Source organism: Mixophyes fleayi, chromosome 8, assembly GCF_038048845.1.
Source record: "Mixophyes fleayi isolate aMixFle1 chromosome 8, aMixFle1.hap1, whole genome shotgun sequence".
Classification (NCBI taxonomy): Eukaryota; Metazoa; Chordata; class Amphibia; order Anura; family Limnodynastidae; genus Mixophyes; species Mixophyes fleayi.
In genome coordinates, this window is record NC_134409.1 from 22,108,582 (window position 1) to 22,128,981 (window position 20,400).

The following is a 20,400-nucleotide window of genomic DNA, read 5'->3' on the forward strand; positions in this document are numbered from 1 at the left end:
CAGTAATGTTTATGGACTTTGTCGGACGAAACTGAAGCACCCGGAAGAAACCCACGCCATCACGGGGAGCACATACAAACTCCACACAAATAGGTCTGTGGCAGGAATCGTACCCATGACCCCAGTGCCACAGTGCTAACCACTGTGCAACCATGCTGCCCTACCTCCAACATCTGCTTCCAATGCGCTTGGTCAAGTTGGACAAACGTTTGCTGCATGTTCTTTAATCCCCTGCAGAAGCATTCTTTTATATCTATATACACGAAGATAATCATCTACACATATAGTCGATATGTTCATCCTACCGAGTGCCAGACTATATCATTTTAACCTTTATGGAAAATTACTAAAGTATACACTAAGGCAGCAAACTGTTAGATAAGATAATGTTGAAGATAATGGAAAACACCCAACAGGTGTCAACAGAACAGACTTAAACATCAACGCCCAGAACATTCTTCATAGCTGTCACTTTAGATCGCTCACAAGCAGTCAGACGTGAGCTGTCACTTCTTGTGGTAACAGTTACTGACAGACCAAATTAATGGATGATTTTGAGCAGGCATGCTTGTATGAAGGGAAAAACTTGCAAATATTTGCTTTAAATGCAGAGGAAAAGCAGAAAAAAATAACTCACTTCCAAGCTGCATGAAAGCTATCTGGAAGGACTCAAAGGGATACAAATCAAAATTGTGTCATCTACATCTGCTTTTAGGAATAACGCGTGGATAATATTTTGCATAAAGGGTATCAATGACCATGGTTTTATTTCTGGGGAATGATTTTATATTATTCAATTGCATGCTGCAGAAATACACATATGTACTACTTCACCATATTCCTATCTGTTCTCAAGCGGCATGGTACACAAGTGAGGAGGCAGACTCAGCAGGCAGCCTATTAGTTTAAAAAGAAACATGGCTGTAACAACTACAGCTTGAAAAGACAAAAAGGTATTTAAAGAAACTTTTTAACAGTCCTACATACAGAAGGGTGGCAGAGACACTTTATATTATGTGCCTTCCTCCACAACCGTTGATTTAAAATTTTTTGACTTTTTGCAAAAAAAAACACCCAGTAGAGGTACGTCTGTGCTAGAAACCTAACAAAGGCTTCTCTTATGGGCCCAAATCCCTGCCCTCCTACTACGTTACTCTCTCCCACCTATGGAACTAACACACAGATCTGTGTCTCCTAAATATAAAATGCTAATTCCAGTTACATTGTTTTAGTGCTTTGTAGTTGAGTATAGTAAGCTGTATTTTATGATAAAGGGTCATGGAGACACACATACAAAATTAACCGCCCGGATTTCCAATAACCATAAAGGGAAAATCAAATGGAAAATGGATGCGTTTGGGTGGTTTGGGGGCACTTTCTAATGTGTCCTGATTTTCCATTCTGGAATGTAGGGATGTGTGTGTGTCTGAACACGTGATAAAGTATGTGTTATTAAAACCAATCTTAATTGTTCCTATTTTTTGGCTATTAGTGGCAAGGATAGGTAGCAACAGAAGCTTCAAGAACAGTTAAATATCAAGTCTTCATGCATCGTTACACAAATAGAAAGCTAGCCCGGCTTAGATCATTAGACCAGTTACCATTGTTGTTAAAAACATGGGTATATAGCGAAACTATGTGAATGATTGTAGTAATAGAACCTATTGGTTCCATTGATTGCATGACCACTTCCGATGGCATCTGTGGTTGGTAGAGTTGGCGGCACGGCAGTGTCTCTTCTGTTCACAAGGGAAGACAAGGGGGCCATCGGCATGTCCTCCATTGTTAACCTTCATCACCACATACAACCACTTTATCACTATAGATAAAATAAGCATATTCCTAGTAAGAAACATTTAACAATAACCGTTCTAGATCCCTACTCTCACAACGTCTGTTGAATACACCTCTTCGTATACTACGGCACTGGCATTACGGAGTGATTGCCAGTTGGTAAGACGAAGGAGACAAAAGGAAAACGACAGATACACCGATGGCCAACATGATACAGAAGTAGTTTCTAAACGTCTATCTACATGTACACTAATGGAGACAGGCACTTTTTTTTTCTTATTTGTTATCCAATGTAAATACATTTAGTTTGGCTCTCTCTTAGTCCTGTGGATGGTGTCGGGATTCAGGAAGTACAGACAGAAACAATTAACAACAGAAAACCAGGAGCTTAGCGGAGATGCCCAGCGCCTGTAGTCACTTACAAGAAGCATTTTTGGCACCCTACGCTCTCCTCCTCAGATTTAATGATGTTTCATGGAAATCTGGTTTCCTGGCTGTATGAACAAATGTGTTTATACAGTGGAAATTCTTTCTGGTCTGAAAGAACATTGTTGTTGAAGATGATAGACACTTAGAGGAGTCCTGCAGAATCACATCCATAAAAAGTGGTTTCTTTTGTGTTGTGTGTGTGTGAATCCTTTGCATATTATAAATGAGCCCTGTTATTAGTATTCTGTTTCATTTCTGGTATACTGAAGAGCAATTAATAGCGGTATTGACATTTATAGAGTATTATTATATTTTACAGCAATATCTGCCTTCACAACATCAAATGTAAGGGGTTAACGCATCATCAAGCCATACCCACCTTAGTAAGCATCGAGTGGCAGGGGCCTAATGACGCAATTCAGAGATGAACTTTCGTCAGTTTGCATAGCATAAATTATGAAAATATGCACTGCGCTTGGCCACAAAGAACGCATGACACGCGCTCATGCAGAGTTGCGTGAATCTGACACTGGCATCTCCTCACGATTGGACAAAGATAAACGGCAGAGGAATGGGCGGGGACTACCATAGGCGGAGTATAGTTAGGACGTGTTCACAGAAATGCAGCACAGTGGCTAAGTGGTTAGCACTTCTGCCTCACAGCGCTGGGGCCATGAGTTCAATTCCCGACCATGGCCTTATCTGTGTAGAGTTTGTATGTTCTCCCCATGTTTGCGTGGGTTTCCTCCAGGTGCTCCGGTTTCCTCCCACACTCCAAAAACATACTGGTAGGTTAATTGGCTGCTATTAAAAAAATTACCCTAGTCTGTGTGTGTGTGTGTGTGTGTGTGTGTGTGTGTGTGTGTGTGTGTGTGTGTTAGGGAATTTAGACTGTAAGCTCTGAGGCTCTCAACAGGTACTGATGTGAATGAGTTCTCTGTACAGCGCTGCGGAATCAGTGGCGCTATATAAATAAATGGTGATGATGATGATGCAGCTGGAGCAGACCAGCTCAGAGACGCAAGACAGAAGCTGTATCTTACTCGTTTACGATAATGATGGTCGGCAGCGCTAGCTATCCGCTTCTGATTGGCGGAATGTGGATTCACCTCTGAAGCTAATAGGTGCTTTCTTCATTGATCGTGCCTATATTATAGGAGTTTGTCTGCATATGATATCCTCTGTATTATACTAAGCGTAATAGTGAATGTGTTTTTTTGCTATCAAAGCAAACGTTAACAAAAACGTTTCTTTATGCCCTAGAAGTTACGTATACGTAGTGACATTAACCTGGCACATATGCCACAGGTGCAGAACAGGGCACCCCTTCAGAAGCCCACGACTCAGCATACACTACTTGTAAAAGATGACGTTTGTTTTCATATCCAGTTCCATATATAACATTTGAAAAAAATATTTAAGTCAAAAACTAAATGTGAAGCCTTTTTTGTACTGCGTTTCTGTGAAAACCTAAATCTTTAATTGCAATAAGCCGCTACAAGACCAGTCTACTGTGATTATAGCAAAACAACACAACAAAAAACTCCGACCATTGCTGAATTTTATTATAAAATGTTCACCATAAGCCACCAGCGCTCTGAGGCTGAACTCTAGCCCTCTAGAAACAAGAGCTATCCCTCTAGAATAGAAAGTGTTAAGTCAAAAGTGGTTACCATTTTCTGAATTACTGGAACTATAAAAGGACACTCTACACAAGCTGCCGCTGAATGTCACCTGAAAAGCAATCACAAAAGGGCTCTGTCTTGGCTTATCTCTGGGCTCTGTCACTACGGCAACCAGGCGATGAAACGCATCCGCGATCCACGCATTGGCGGATCCCACAGAAGCCAGGGCTAAGGAGGCATGTGAAGCCTGGCAGAGATTGACTGCATTAATACATTAGCAAATACTGTGAAACACTGGATAAATGTCAGCAATTATGGCGAGAAGCATCTAATAACGTTATCCGTTGCCTGTCAGGCCCTCGCGAGGTTTGATGTGCGGCTGCCACTCAGAGCCTCTCCGTAATTTTAGCTCTTTTTAGGCGCCCCCTGGTCTTCTTGCTTTTTGGATTTTGTACTTTGAAAAGTAATAAAGTCGGGGGCTGCTCAGTCCGGGCTGATCACAACAGTCAACAAAACCGAGAGGAAGAGGAGAGAGTTTTAATTCCCACGCTCGTGTCAACAGCAAGGACTTTGCTAATGACTAACAAGTAGCTGTCAGCAGCAATAACTGTAGAGCGCGGTCAACAAGGCTTTAGTAAACCGGGTCCTAAAATCATTTAGGGGGCCCCCCCACATTGTGAATGCGGCGATTCTGTCACCCATCTCACCAAACCCAACCAAACCACAACAGAACCGGATATAAAAATGCTTAGTCAGATCTTACACTTTATACCAATGTGCTTTAAAGGATACTATTGTACTATACTATGATGTTTGGGGAGTATGAGTGTATAGACATAAAACATACAGGTTTAACAAGACTTCATTCCACTTGGTTGGAACGCATGTGATAACAGCATAATAAGGGTGGCATTGCAAATAAGATGACACATTACTGAATATATAATATATAATAAATAATGCCGTCTTGTAAGCAAGGATGCATTATAAAGGGGATGACATAAAGGGTAAGCACTGTATTTTACATATATATGACCAGATTATGGAGTAGAGAACACAGTCCTTTATTTCCAGATCAAATCACGTCTGCCCTTTCTCTTACTAGATTGTACAAAGCCGTTCTGCCTTATAGTCACAGAATATTAATCTACAACCTAAGACCATGTCATTTTCAAACATGGTAATAACTTCATTTTATAACCATTTTTGGTTGGCTGGTCCGACGAGAATGTCTAGCCCTTGTCACAGCTGTTCAGGTCCTTACACTTGCCCATTTTCCTGCTTCCAAAACATCAACTTCAAGAACTGACTGTTCACTTGCTGCCTAATATATCCCACTCCTTGACAGGAGGTAATCAGTGTTACTCACTCCACTTGTCAGTGGTTTTAACGCTGTGGCTGATCTGTGTATATAACTGTACACTATTTTTTTTTAAATTCCATAACAATCCTATAAAAAAAAGAGACAGTTCACACCTGCGAGTTGCAACGTGTTTAGATACAAAAGGTGTCATTGAACTCTAATGTTATTCACGCATCATGAATCGCTAATTGAATTTTCAGTGAGGTGATTGGGGATCTTTCGTAGATGACAAAATAAACTTCTGATAGACAGTTGGTGGTATAAGTATACTATACCGATGTGAGCGAGTTCTCTGTACAGCGCTGCGGAATTAATGGCGCTATATAAATAAATGGTGATGATGATAATGATGATACCGTTTAAAATACAAAGTTGCCAGGAGGTCATATTGGTCAGAAAGGCCTTTTGGTATATGTTAGTCTCCTTGTTTATTTTCTGTTGACATTTCCTATGAAAAGCCAGTGGCTCAAACATGCAAATGAGGCAAGGGGACAGATTGAGCAGGATCATAGAAGTGCAAAAAGAAACAAAAGTGTGCATAGGACATAAGGGTTATCAGAGCACTGTACAACACAAGGTAAAGCTTTGCGTGATTTTGTTAAATCATTTCTGTGATATTTCAGCATTAGACATCCCTAAATGTCATACTTGCCAACTCTCCCGGAATGTCTGGGAGACTCCCTAAATTCCGGTAGGTCTCCCGTACGAGCAGGCAATTATCCTGCATACTGCAATTTACTAGCCAAAATGACACAACTGACCGCGCCCTACCCCCGCCCGCCCTCCAACTACACCCCCTGCCCGGGATCTCCCGGAATTCACGTTTGAAAGGTTGGCAAGTATATTAAAAGTATACGCATGCTTTAATACCATTATAATAGTATTTCCCTTCAAATGGGTTGCCTGGCTATCACAATGTGAGGAATCTGATTGGATAAAACAAATGATCATTTTGAGGGAGGATGAAATAACTGGATTAAAAGGTATCAGGACCAATAAAAAATACATTTAAAAAGTCCTGAAAGCAATTTAACTACTGTAGATAATTAAATACACATGCTACAATAACGTTGGCCACCTGATTTCTGCGAATAATTGGAAAATCGCATTACAGGAGCCTACACTCTGTACCAAGACGTTGTTGGTTACAAAAAGTGATAAGTCTGCAGGGATTAAAATAAACATCGTCTTTAATTAGACCAGGCATATTAATTCACAGTGTTAAAATTATTCCTTCACTAAATAAACCAAAAAGTGCCCTTGTTAATGTGCAAAATTAGATTTCCGGGGGGGGGGGGGGGGGGGGGGGTTGTCCTCTGTGTGAATCTCAGCTTGGCTGTCACAGCATGAAAACATTCTTTAGGCGTGCCCCCCCCCCCCCCACTCCCCTTCAAGGAGATGTGTTATAGACAAGTTTGCAGAGCTCCAGATAACACTGCAAAAAGGAAGGTAGGTTGTCATCTCCCAGGGGAGATGCAGTCACAGTTACAGTTCTTTAAAAAACAAAAAATACAAAATAAGGTACATATTATCAGGTTTATTACATGAAGTTAGACTAAATGGTCTGCTTAGCTTGTACGTATACATTTGTATAGAATGACCGAGTTGCAGCAATGGAAAGTATTTACAATATAGGCAATAAATACAACTGTGTCTGTAGTAGCACTGCCCTAAGAAGCACTTTGGTGTCATAAGTCTAACCCCTCCATACCAGCAACCTCCTTGTCACCCCCACACCCTTCAGCTCCAACAATTTAGATTGTAAGCTCCCATGAACAGATCCCCTCCTTCCTCTTGTCCCCCCAGAGGCGGATCTAGACAATTTTTTTTGTGTGAGGAAGGGGACTGGGCAATTTAGCAGAGCCCTGTCCCAATCATCGCTGATGGTGGTGCCCCGCCCCCTCCTTCACTCTGATTGGACCTGGCCGATGAGAAGCCGCCAGAGGACGCTGTACGACCGCTCTGCCCCGATCGCCCCCTTCCCCTCACATATAATAATAACAACAATAATAATAATAATTATAAACCTAATATACTCCTGATGGCTTTGATGATGTGGAGGAAGGATATTGACTTATAATGGCACAGAGGTCCTGAGGTAAATAGGAATATGGAGAAATGACCGCACACTAAGGTCTGAAGTTTTTAGAGGATAGAAAGCAGTAAAGCATTGAGGATTAACGTGTACCAGTAACCTACACACGGTGGGGGAAGCCATTGTGCTGACTGAACCTTATTCATGAAGCTACAGCATAGCGCTCACTAGGAAGAGCCACCATATCTAGGCCACTTCTGAGGTGAAGTGGAAGCAGCCGTGTGTGGGCTAAACCAATAATCACACACCCCTCTGCAAGCCCTGCCACTCCTGGCACATTGGGAGAAACAATTCTATGGGCTAAACCAATAATCACACACCCCTCTGCAAGCCGTGCCACTCCTGGCACATTGGGAGAAACAATTCTATGGGCTAAACCAATAATCACACACCCCTCTGCAGGCATTGCCATTCCCGAGGCACATTGGGAGAAACAATTCTATGGGCTGAACCAATATTGGTGCAGACCACAAAGGGGCGTATTCAATTGTCAGCGTTAACGCTGAAAAACGAGCGCTCGGAATATATTACCGTTTATACGGTAATATTGCACGCGAAAACCGTTAATACGGTAGTTTACTCACGGAATTTCAGCTCGCCGCTCAGGGAGCAGCGAGCTGAAATTCCACGAGTAATTACCGTATTAACGGTAAGATTTTTCGAGCGCTCGTTTGTTAGCGTTAACGCTAACAATTGAATACGCCCTCAAAATGTCTTTATCCGCTCTGCATTGGTGGTCAGGTGTACTTTAAGGTCACAGATGTAACCATCGAAAGACAAAGAAGGTTTTATTTATTTTTTAGTCTACACCAGGTAGTCCAAAGTAGTAGTCAGCACATCCAGGTACCAGTGTTAATCATTGCACGATGAACATTGCAACCCCCAAAGTGCTTTACTAAGCTTGGCTTGTCTTACACAATTGCAAACAGCGGCTTTATAAAAAGTTAGTTAATGCGCTGCAGTGTGTTTAAAACACAATATTATATTTATTTCTGCTGTACCGTGCGCTGTCATCACATCTAGAAGAAGATCTGACAATCACACGTCACCAGGACTATATCCAGGTATAGTTAGTTACAACTGTTGAACAGACAGCTAATTTTTCAGTGAACGCAGACACGCGGGGAGCCAGGAACTGCTCTCAACTGGATATATTAAGTGCTGTTATTTCCACAACACTTTTCCTATAAGAAATGAAAGCAGGTTGCTCTATAACAATGTCCCTTTGGGCTATCCACGTCTTACTACTGTAGTTGTGGCTGTGAAGGTATTAAAGAAGTTCACGTGCGTAACAGATATAAAACACCATTGTACGGGGGCCGGTTGTAGAATACTCTTATGAAAACCAGGCTTATTTTCTCATCCAACAAAGATCTGGTAAGTGTACAGTGAAGTTGCAGCTTATAGACCCATGCACACAGAGGCAGGGGGAGAAACCAAGCCAAAGTTACTATTTTGAGAATATTTTGGTCAGGGCACAGCGTAGACTCAGTCACTAAATAATGTAACCAGTTGACCTTGGCTGTGACAAAGACATCCCCATGTGACTGACATCTCAGACAGTGTTCTGCGTCCCAACAGACTTGCTGCTGTTGATGACGTGGAGTTCTCCATTTAGTCTTTGCTTAAGCGCTTTGTTTGCATTGCTCTGCCACCGGTACTTGCTTTTGCTCACAAGGAACCTGCCACTCACAAACGCAGCCTAGCACATCTGTCATATACAGGGCTGTGCAGCGGGAGTCACGAACAAGCTATATCGTACAGTACACAAGACAAACAAATAATACAGCCACTGGACCACTTACAGTGTCGCTCTGAGCAGACGCCGGCCAACCTTCCCACATCTGGTGACGGACAGGGATGCTTGTGAGGTCATACACATTTCTTTTTACCTAGTGTGCAAAAAGAAAAATCAACATGTTATAGGGATACACAGACACTGCCCGGTGACAAAAAGGGTACAGAAAAACATGTGACAGACTGAAGACACTGGCAAGATATTATTCTGCTTTTATGTATAACGCCAACATATTATGCAGCGCTGTACACTGAAGGGACCATAGTATGAAGAGATGAATTGTAATCACGTGGAACAGAAGGTAAAGATGTCCAAACAGACTAACAGTCTAAGAAATAGGGTTTCTGCCTCACAGCGCTGGGGTCATGAGTTCTGTTCCCGACCATGGCCTTATCTGTGTGGAGATTGTATGTTCTTCCCGTGTTTGCGTGGGTTTCCTCCGGGTGCTCCGGTTCCCTCCCACACTCAAAAACATACTAGTAGGTTAATTGGCTGCTGACATTAACCCGTGTCTGTGTGTGTCAGGGAATTTAGACTGTAAGCTCACATGGGGCATGGACTGATGTGAATGACGAACGTTCTCTGTACAGCGCTGCATAATTGGTGGGGATACATAATTCAAAATGATGACAGCCTCCAAAGTTTTGCAATTAATCTATATGGAAACATGGATACTGTTTTTGTAAAGAGACTAGGTCCATCCACCCCCCAAAAAAGTTGACCCAATATGGAAATACATTTTGCAATATATGTTAAACAATACATGTACAAGAGTCAGAGCTTTCTTTGGTCATGCATTCACAGAGACGCACATCAGGACACGGGGGTACACCAAGGAACCCGCTAACTTGTATGGCCAGCCGGAGCCTACAGTGTCCTCTAATTGACTTAATGTCTGTTCATAGTTTAAACCAGGCCTGTCCAACCTGCGGCCCTCCAGATGTTGTGAAACTACAAGTCCCAGCATGCCCTTTCAGCTATCAACAGGTTGTCTACCAGCAAAGCATGCTGGGGCTTGTAGTTTTACAACATCTGGAGGGCCGCAGGTTGGACAGACCTGGTTTAAAGGATTTTTTTCTCTACCATCACATCACTTTTACAAACACATTACTACGTCCGATACGTTTCTGGAACCTTTACATACCACGTCTTTGAAAAGGTTACCAAAAGCCGTTTTATCAGGGGACTTGTATTTTAGGTTTAGTGCCTCTTTAAATGCAGTCTGGTCCCACTCATCTTAACGGATCCATCATTAAAAAAAACCCTGCTCAAGTGAACTGTCTAGACACATATATGCCAAATTGAAGACTATTAACTATATAGAGCAACCAGGCACGTGCCAAGGGCCGCACTATTCAGGGGGCAGTATACAAATGGTTTCACGTAGTAGTAAACTTATGTTCTTTTAAGATTCTTCACCCTTTTCCCAATAAAAATAATGGGGGGGGGGACTGGCCAAGGAAACATGAGCATGGGCACAATATACAGCGTCACTACGCCTATGGCCGGATCACTTGTACAAACGGCTGCCCCATGGCACAGCAGATTCAGGGGCGAGAGGATAAGTAGGGACTGTGTACAGTTCAGCCCTTCCCTGTATAAAATTTAATTTCTTATCACAGTATATGCATTAGTGCTATTCTATATTAGTATTAGAAAATAAAAAGGTTCAAAGCAGACTTTTTCCTACACAGAAAACAATGGAACCTGTTACTAGGCAGACCGATGATAACTGTGGTAACAATTATTGGCAAGCTGGTGTGGACTTGTGCTAATTGCCCTGTGCTGTAGATAAGCCTTCATGACCAGAGTATTTACAGAGGCAAGTTCAATGAAGTGCTTGTATATAGAGAAAGGTCAAGCAATATAGTCCTGCTTGACCTCTAGAGAATAAAGAGAAGCCAGGGAGGCTCACAGAAACGATAGGACCCATTCATTGTGAGAGCCGGTCCCAGGCGCACACATCACTTACTGTCCTAACCACAAAGGAAGCGTCCCCTAAATGTGACATTGTACATGCATGATCTGCCACATGATCTAAACCAGAGGAGATTCTTGTGACTTTGGAAAAGGGGAGAGGTGCATTGTTGATATCATGGATATATTTGCAAACAACCCAAAGACATTTATCTATTAAAAAAAAAATATGGTTTCACTTCATATCAAAAATTCACCACTGATCAATACCCAAAAACTGACAGACACAACAGTCCACCTTTGTTCACTCCAATCCAATGAGGATGAAATTGTCCTTGGCGGCTGCACACAGTGAACGCAGCCATTCGCGGCTGGTTTTTATACATTGATTTTAAGGCGCCATAGTGCTCCGCAACACCGGATCATGGGGAAAACAGGACATACATAAAACAGGGACATACAAGGCAGACAAAATAAATGAGACATGAAAACACAGCATATGAAGGGCCCTGCTCATGAGAGTGCTTGCAATCTAATTAGAAGAAGGATCAGCTGACACAATTAGAACAAGTGTGGCTCACAGAGGAGATTAGGACAGTTGTGCGGAATAGATATATGTCTGTATACAGTGTTCTTTACAGAAAATGTTGCCAGTCAGGTGGCGGCAGTTGTAATACTTTGCAATAAAATTGAAACACTTTGGAGGTTATTGCCTACACCTGCCAGAACTAAGGACTAGTCAGACTGGTGGTCGGTGGTCTAACACACACTGCTGGCTGTAGTGCTGACATAGTGCCTGTTATAATATAATAGGAGAAATAATGGTTTATTCTAATAGGACTCATATATACACACACACACACATATATATATATATATATATATATATACACACACATATACACACTCCCATGCATATACTATAAACATATATTAGTAAAAGTTTGTATTCAGTAGCTTTAACCTCACAGCATAAGATGTTATTTCAGCCAGTCACTGATTATCCTTAAATTACAAGTTGTTTCTGGATGACAGTATTACTAGTGACAAATGTGGCCACTGTAAAAGACTCTTCAACTGGCTAAAACACTTGTGTCCAAGTCCTAAGTGTCCTAGCAAAACGGATCCCACTCCAAACAGTACGTTCCCAACACTTGTACTTCTGCTATTATCCGACTGCATTTACCTGTATACAATTGTGAAGGTTTCTTTCATAAGCCAACTTTGTTTTATTCTTGGACACGCCCACATCATGTGATCATGTCAATCTTACCCGAGCTAGTGAGTATTTCTCCTCTAAGTGGGGTCTTGCCATTACCATGTCATTGTTTCCAGCTATCACGCTGCTTCTGTCAGTGAGATTACATTACATCTCATCAGCACAGAGGCTGGTAACCAGCTTTCATACAGTATCCACAGAAATAGGAGAAATGGAAATACCAGCAACTCAATATGTTTTTGTCCCCGTGCACACCTGTGAGGCTGTCTCCGTGGTCATCTGCGATTATTTCATTAGTTTTGGGCAATCAGGACTCAAGAGAGGGATTAAGACCAATCCCTACTTCATTGGATCCTGCGCTCTCCCCTAATACTACTTTAAAGTGAAGACTCAGAACAGGGAGATTGCTCTGTATTAATCAGACTAATATTAATGAGATCTCTGAAGCAAATCTCTGCACCATGTTTTGTGAAATAAATTGTAGATTTACAGGTAATTGGGGAGTTTTTGGAACACTTACAAATGTAGGGGTGGCTCTTTATTAGAAGAAAAATTACTATAAGAATATGTTATCATTTCTTTGAAATGTCAGATGCCAATGTTAAGATGTACAAAATGGAGTTTTAATTTTAGGTTTACAATGCAGAAAATATATTACACTGAAAAAGAAATTACACCAAGGTGTAAATGTATCAAGCTGAGAGTTTCCGGTGGGTTTGGAAAGTGGAGCTGTTGCCTATATCAACCAGATTCTAGCTATCATCTATTTAGTACATTGTACAAAATGACAGCTAGAATCTGATTGGTTGCTATAGGCAACATCTCCAATTTTCAAACCCGCCAGAAACTCTCAGCTTGATACATTTACCCCCAAGTTACGATCAGGGATTACTTTTTTTTTTTTGCATGCTGCTTCGTAAAACAAACTGGACAATTTTGTATTCTGTATACAAACTTTTTTTCCTGCAAATTTAGTTCTACTCATAGAAGTCAGAATAACCAAGTTCTAATAAAATTGAATAATTACCAACAGACTCCAATTAAGCTAACAAAGACTTCTGCATATAAAAGGATATTCAAAATAAGCATTATTTTTATTTATTTATTTTTTACTCCTTTGAACTTATTGCATTTGACTGAAGAATCACATCCACTAACTAAGCAACTGTTTTAAAGATTAAATCTTAACTGGCTTCTGGCTTCCATTTGTTTTGAAACACAATGATAATAAAATATTTAGAAAAGAGGTCTACCAAAAATGGCTTAAATGTGAGCAGAAAAATGCAGCACAGACTCATTTACAAGTCCCATTTTCTGTTTATTCTGTAACATTGTGACTGTTGCAATAATTGCAAGAAAATAAGTATTTAAGAAGAAATGCACGGTGATGCATTTAAAGTGGTAAGTGAATAATACCTGGTCTTAAAGCTGCACTACTGAGTAGGGTGAACCCCCTCCCATTAACTGCTCCCCTCACCAGACCCCGCTGGGACTGCTGCATGCAGCCGTTTCACAAATAAGGGTCTGTGTGAAGCTGCGGTGAGAGGGGCGGGGTCAATAGGAAGCCAGCACGCTAACAAGACAATAAGGGCCACACTTCTTAATGGCCACAGTGCTGGAAGCATGTTGGATGGGGTAAAGGCTGTCTTAGATATGTGCTTAGGTGACCATTCACATTTCTACCCTGATCTTCTATTTTGTAGTGTATATTCTGCAACTTAAAAAAAATAAAGAAAAACAATGGAAAACACAACATATACACAGCAAATTAGTGCAAAAATAAATTTAAGGCACTTCAGGATTACTTTAATATATATATATATATATCTATATTTATTTCAATAAAAGTTTTTTTGCACGATTTAATCTTAAATTCCGCAGCGCTGTACAGAGAACTCACTTCAGTCCCTGTCCCATTGGGGCTTACAGTATAAATTCCCTAACACACACACGGGTCAATTTGATAGCAGCCAATTAGCCTACCAGTATGTTTTTGGAGTGTGGGAGGAAACCGGAGCACCCGGAGGAAACACACGCAAACACGGAGAGAACATACAAACTCCACACAGATAAGGCCATGGTCGGGAATTGAACTCATGACCCCAGTGCTGTGAGGCAGATGTCCGAACCACTAAGCCACCGTGCTGCCCACACATTGAATAAAGTGTATTGGTCACCCACACCCCACAAAGGAAGTCAATTTTTGGCCTATCCGTTTATTAGTGATTACTGAAGCGGGAGGCACTAGGTGAATGGATTGGCAGCATTCCCACAAAAATTTATTTAGCCCCAAATATAGCTGCCTCCAATGTGTGTAGGCGAAAGGAGGACTTCAAAATCGACAAAATAAATTCCTGCTGCAGTTCTGCTTATACAACCCACTCATGACGAGGCCAGCGATGCAAGTGTTAAAATAACATCACTAAGAACAACGGATTCTCCGCATTCCTTTCAGCTGGAAATCACAACACGCTGTATTATGAAATGAACAGTGTTTGCCTCTTCTATTAACTTATCGGCAACTGCACTGATTTCAATAACATTCCAGGGCTATCGAGAGCCTGAAAGGCCTCTTCTTGTTATAGTGTTGTGTTGGTATAAAGCACAATGCCAGACTGATGTGCCGCACAAATGTGATCAAAGATTCACTTATGTTAGCGAGCGCACAAGTATTCTCCGGGCTTATTCTAGCAGAGTGACCTCTGCTTAACAACTTATCTCAAAGAAAACTAGTTATCACAGGCAGCCCCTGCTGTGAGCCGGCCATCGACAACATATTAGGTAATGTTTGATGAAATCAATTCATGAGGATAACTAGTTTGTTTTGAGGAGATGCCAGCGCTGCCCGGCTCTATCTGCTGCTAAAGAAAGCACAATATTGTTTAGAGATCCAGGGGTACGGCACAGTATTAAGGACGGAATTCATGTAACAATCTACTGGAGGATTCCAGACTGGTTATAAAATGTTCCACATGTCAAAACGATGTTCTCCTGAAAATAGATGTTATGTAAGAGGGAAGAATTTATTCTTATATTCTTTTCTTCCTGGACCCAAATTAACTTGGAAATAGATTAGTTACATTGTCCTCCCAGTAAGGATTCTATTCTTAGAACTCCATGCAAAGATTACAGTTCCCTATACCACCTTTATCCCATGTACATAAACTAGAGGTACCATTAACTGATCACCGATGTTTAGATATTAACTCCCTCCAATACCTCAGTTTCCCAGGATCCCCTGCTCCCTCCGTTCCCCTAGGAACACCAGCTCGCTCCGTTCCCCCAGGATCCCCCGCATCCTCAGTTTCCTTAAGCTTCCAATACCCACAAGAAAGCCTATTCCAAAATGTTTCTTTTCTGCTGTATGTCACATAACAATCAATACATTTAAGACATTTTTATTCAATTCGACAAGTAGTTACTTGACTTCAGAAGCAGGTGCATGGACTGCAAAAACACCAATAAACTGCTTTTTATCTACAGTTCAAACTTAATCTGAATACCACGCAACCTTACAAACACTAAGTGCTGTGAAAGCGCTTGTGTCAGGGGAACAGCATTCCCATTTAACATAATGTCTAACTAAATCTGGGTACACACTACAGAAATTTCGACCAACTTTTTATGCTGAGCTATTTTACATGCGATCGATGTTCCGATCGCTCGGTCCATGGACTGCATACACACTAGCCTTGTTTAGGAAGATAAAGAGAAGAGCGGACATCCCTTTAGCGACTTTTTACAGCCATGTTGTCGTGAGAAATGACTAATTTCATACTCACTGTTGTGGATCGGTCGGAAGTTTATACACACTACACAACGGAAACGAGATTGGACCGAAAATATTAAACGGTACGACCAACCAAATGAGGCGATAATCGTCCATTTGGGCAGACTTTCGGCCATCGTGTCACTGCACACGCTGACCCGACTTTTAAACGAGCGGTCGTATGTCGGCTGTTTGAGCCGATTATTGGATGAAAACAGTGTAGTGTGTACCCAGCTTAAGGGAGCACATTTACCGTTTAAAATGTCACAGCTCTCCGGGTGGAAAACCAGTGTTAAAAAAACGACACCCACCCGCTTGCCCAAGGCTTACAACACACAACTGTGCCTTGCATGGAAATCTTGCAATTGGAAGAAGGTGGAATAATAATGACAACCAGTTTTTAAAGAACCATTGTTCTTAGAAAGCAATCAGCCATCTATGACAATATTTTAAAAACATAAGGAACAGTGACAGAAGCGTGCTACAATTAAAGCTATTTAAGACAGGGTAACCAGACAGTATCCAAATCTTCAAAGTAAGTTAATAAAAAGTGTCGGTACCTCTCGTCATTTCAGTAACAAAGTGCCTCCCTGTGATCACTTTCAGATTCGGCCATACACAAGCATCCAACTACCGGATCCAACATGGCCCCATTAGCGCAGTCAGCGGAAGACTGCATTAAACAGAGAGGCAAATTTACGGTCTGCCCCAATTCAGCACTAATAGATTCCAATCAGACATTGATCAGGATTGGCAGTCTTTAGCAGCACTTACATATATGGGACAACGTGTGTGGTCGCAAGTTATGGACTGCTCCCTAGCAAGGGATGGAAAGAAAGAATAGAATATATATTTTTATATAAAAATTTCCGCTATGAAACGCCTTCTCTGCTGTAGTTTGAGGGGTGAGATTAAATTGCAAAAAACATTTATTGTAATGTTCATATGCTAGCAACACTCGCACAAAATCAGGGGGCATAGTGCCTCTCAGAGCTGGGGCCATGGGTTCTATTCTGACCAGAGCACTAGGTTCTAGTTCCCCCGTGTTTCAATGGGTTTCCTCCATGGGAGTCAGCCTCTTCTGGTTTCCTCCCAGGGTCCAATAATATACTGGTTGTCTAAGGTTAGCGTGTGTGGGAGAGAAATTAGACTGATCTACACTGGGGCATGGACTGATGTGAATCATTAAACATTCTCTACACAGCTAACACAAGACAACAACCCTCGAACCAACATTGCGACACACACTTTGTGGAATTCCCTCCCTCGCACAATAAGACTTTCCTCTAGTCTACAAACCTACAAGCTTTCTCTGAAAGCCCACCTTTCAGACAAGCTTATAATATTCCTCAACCACCATCTTAATCACCCTAGGTTACCCTATTACCACCCTTTACACAGCTAATGCAAGACAACAACCCTCTGGCCTACATTGCCACACACACAGCCCTCTCAATACTTTTACCTTTGCATTCTAGCTGGTCCAGTGTGCAATATGATATAGCACATGCCCTTGTGTTTCAAACTCCCATTGTCCTATAGATTGTAAGCTTGTGAGCAGGGTTCTCTTACCTCTCTGTCTGTATGTATTACCCAGTATTGTCTTATTAATGTTTGTTCCCAATTGTAAAGTGCTACGGAATTTGCTGGCGCTATATAAAATAAATGTTGATAATGATTAAGTGCTGCATATTATATTGCCGCTAAATGAAGGATAATAAATGGACCCACTGGACATCTAATATTTATGGGAACAAAAAAAAAACCCATAGTCTGAAATAAAGAGGAATTTCTGCTAACAAAACATGAACTAATAAAGAACTATTTTTGGCACTGTACCTGTCACTTTGATCACATACAATAGCTTTAAGCAACACAACAATGCAAGGAGTGAGAAGTGTTCTGTCCACATACCATCACATTTGCAACAATAACCTTGACACGAATAGACATTATCCTAAATACTACTCAATAGGACATTGCCTCACACACATTCCATATCAATAAAATAATCACCACGCCATAATTTCAAAGGTGGTTCCTTTAAAGGCTACAATCACACTTACATTTAAGTTTTTCTGGAAGCATAGAAACACCAATAATGTATAACATAAAAAAATTGCCTCATTAAAACATAAACCACATTAAACAGATGAAAAATAAATAAATGACATAACACTCCCAATATGAAGCATTTAATAAATGAAGCACAGCATAGGGGTTGATCAACAGGAAGGTGTGAGCAATACTATAGAAAATGTTTTGCTCTTTTGATCAGCAACGTTTGAAACCCAGAATAACCCTAAATCCGCTCTTTGTATTTGAATGATGTTTAACAATGGAAATAAAAATAGCGCATTCAAATGGAAGCGATTATATAGTATCGCCTCCTGCCTAATAATGTGTTACAATATTCTACAGAAAGCACTTTTAACGTGTGTTGAAAAGTAACGCTAGTTACAGCATGGACATAAATGTATACCTTTTCCTTGCTTTTAACCGAGCATTCATTAGTGTCTGAAAGGTTTCCTGCAATGTAATGTACTATACTATACTATATACACTTAATGAGCGTTCCCATAGAAAATCATTGTATTTTTACCTAGCGTTAATGGTTCGGAACCCTGCGTGCAACGGTGAAATTGATGCAAGGCTTGCCAAAAAGCGTCTGTACAATTTAATTCGCTTACATTATGTTTTGGGCTATCAGCATCAATGCGCATTTAATAGGCTTAGAGAACATCCGTTAAACGCTTGAAAATAATGCTCAAATGTAGGAGGCCTAAATCGGCTAATAAAATAAACAAGATAAAAAAAATCCCATAAACTAATCTTTATACAGTATATCTTTCCAAATTATTTTGACTACCCGGTTTGGTAGGCATACCACTGCCACCGTGTGGTCAGTAGGGCTGCCAGACTGGCATTGTTCAAGAGCCAAATAAAAGGACAGTAATTGCAGAGCGATATTTAATTTCCCACAAGCCTTCACTTCCAATTCCAGAGCTATATCATTCACAACAGCTCGGGTACACAGCCATAAAGCAGTACTCTTTGTAAACTCTCTAAATTACTGCGACCTAGGCTTGTTTTGTTTTTTTAATTGCTGCTTCTGTTTCAGTGCCAGAAGATGGAGTCCAGCTGTATTATTTATCGCAGGATCTGATGTGCAAAACTGCAAATTCACACTATATGGCCCACTGGTCAGAGTGAAAGGACTTGGAAGAGGCCTCGCTGCTGTGCATGAATTGGAGAAACGTGCCCAGATATCAGAGGATTTCATTCACTCGTAACAAAAGACTAAACTTCTATCTGTTCTGTGCAGTGAATGAGAGCGGGGCTGTAGAAATATCTTACCATGCCAATGCTCATTCACGTATCCTTAATGCAACGCTCTCTCACAAGGAACTTGGGTTGTTTTTTTTTTTTTAAAGAAATTATTGGTGGAAACCACGGCTGAAAGTTGACACAGTGCTGATTGCTTACTAACTGGAGATGGTTAACCCCTGTGTTACCAAAAACAAGTGCTAGGCGTGAATTCACTAAACCTAGTGTTTTGAGTATGTGGGGGAATGAAACTGCTGACCACATATTAACACTCCATGGTATTCAGTCATATAGTCATACAACTGAAAGATGTGAATGAGTGGTATGCACTGCCTGACATCAGTTGTACAAAATCAAAAAACCTTCCTGGCGGGTTGTAACTGTTCCAACAACTGACTTCTGTTCTAATTTCTGTTAGTTCATTATCATTTATTTATATAGTGCCAGCGCGGTACAGAGAACTCATTTACATCAGTCCCTGCCCCATTGGAGCTTACAGTCTAAAATCCCTAACGTACACACATACACAGAGAAACTAAGGTGAATTTTGATAGCGCCAATTAACCTACCAGTATGTTTTTGGAGTGTGGGAGGAAACCGGAGCACCCGGAGGAAACCCACGCAAACACGGGGAGAACATACAAACTCCTCACAGATAAGGCCATGGTCAGGAATTGAACTCATGACCCCAGTACTGTGAGGCAGAAGTGCTAACCACTAAGCCACTGTGCTGCCTGTTAGTTAGTACAAACTTGTACTCCTGATGGGAAGAGCTAAGTGGATCATGATGTTCCTTCTAGATGGGGCTTGGCTGCAGTAATCTGCCTAATTCTGTGCCCTATTACAAAAACAAGATTTTGTTTTTCAGGAGGAGATAACTATTGGCAGGTAGGGTGTCTGCACTTTAAGGGCTGTTTCCGTTTTTGTGGATGTCCGTACAGACTTTCTAGACACGCAAGTTTACAATTTTTATGCTGCAACGATCAGGCATTAGCCATTATTTTCAATGGGGCCACTGCTGCTGCTAAATGCAGGAAAGCACATTTATGTGTTTGCAAAAACAG

General features: G+C 41.2%; 1 protein-coding gene across 1 annotated transcript in view; it reads right to left on the reverse strand.

The window, feature by feature from the left end:
- Window positions 1–20,400, reverse strand: part of FAF1 (Fas associated factor 1) — a 163,925-nt gene that overhangs the window by 72,034 nt on the left and 71,491 nt on the right. The window contains exon 8 of the mRNA XM_075182058.1: window positions 9,112–9,198. Within this exon, the coding sequence (XP_075038159.1) occupies window positions 9,112–9,198 (87 nt within the window). The remainder of the gene's footprint in view (window positions 1–9,111; window positions 9,199–20,400) is intronic.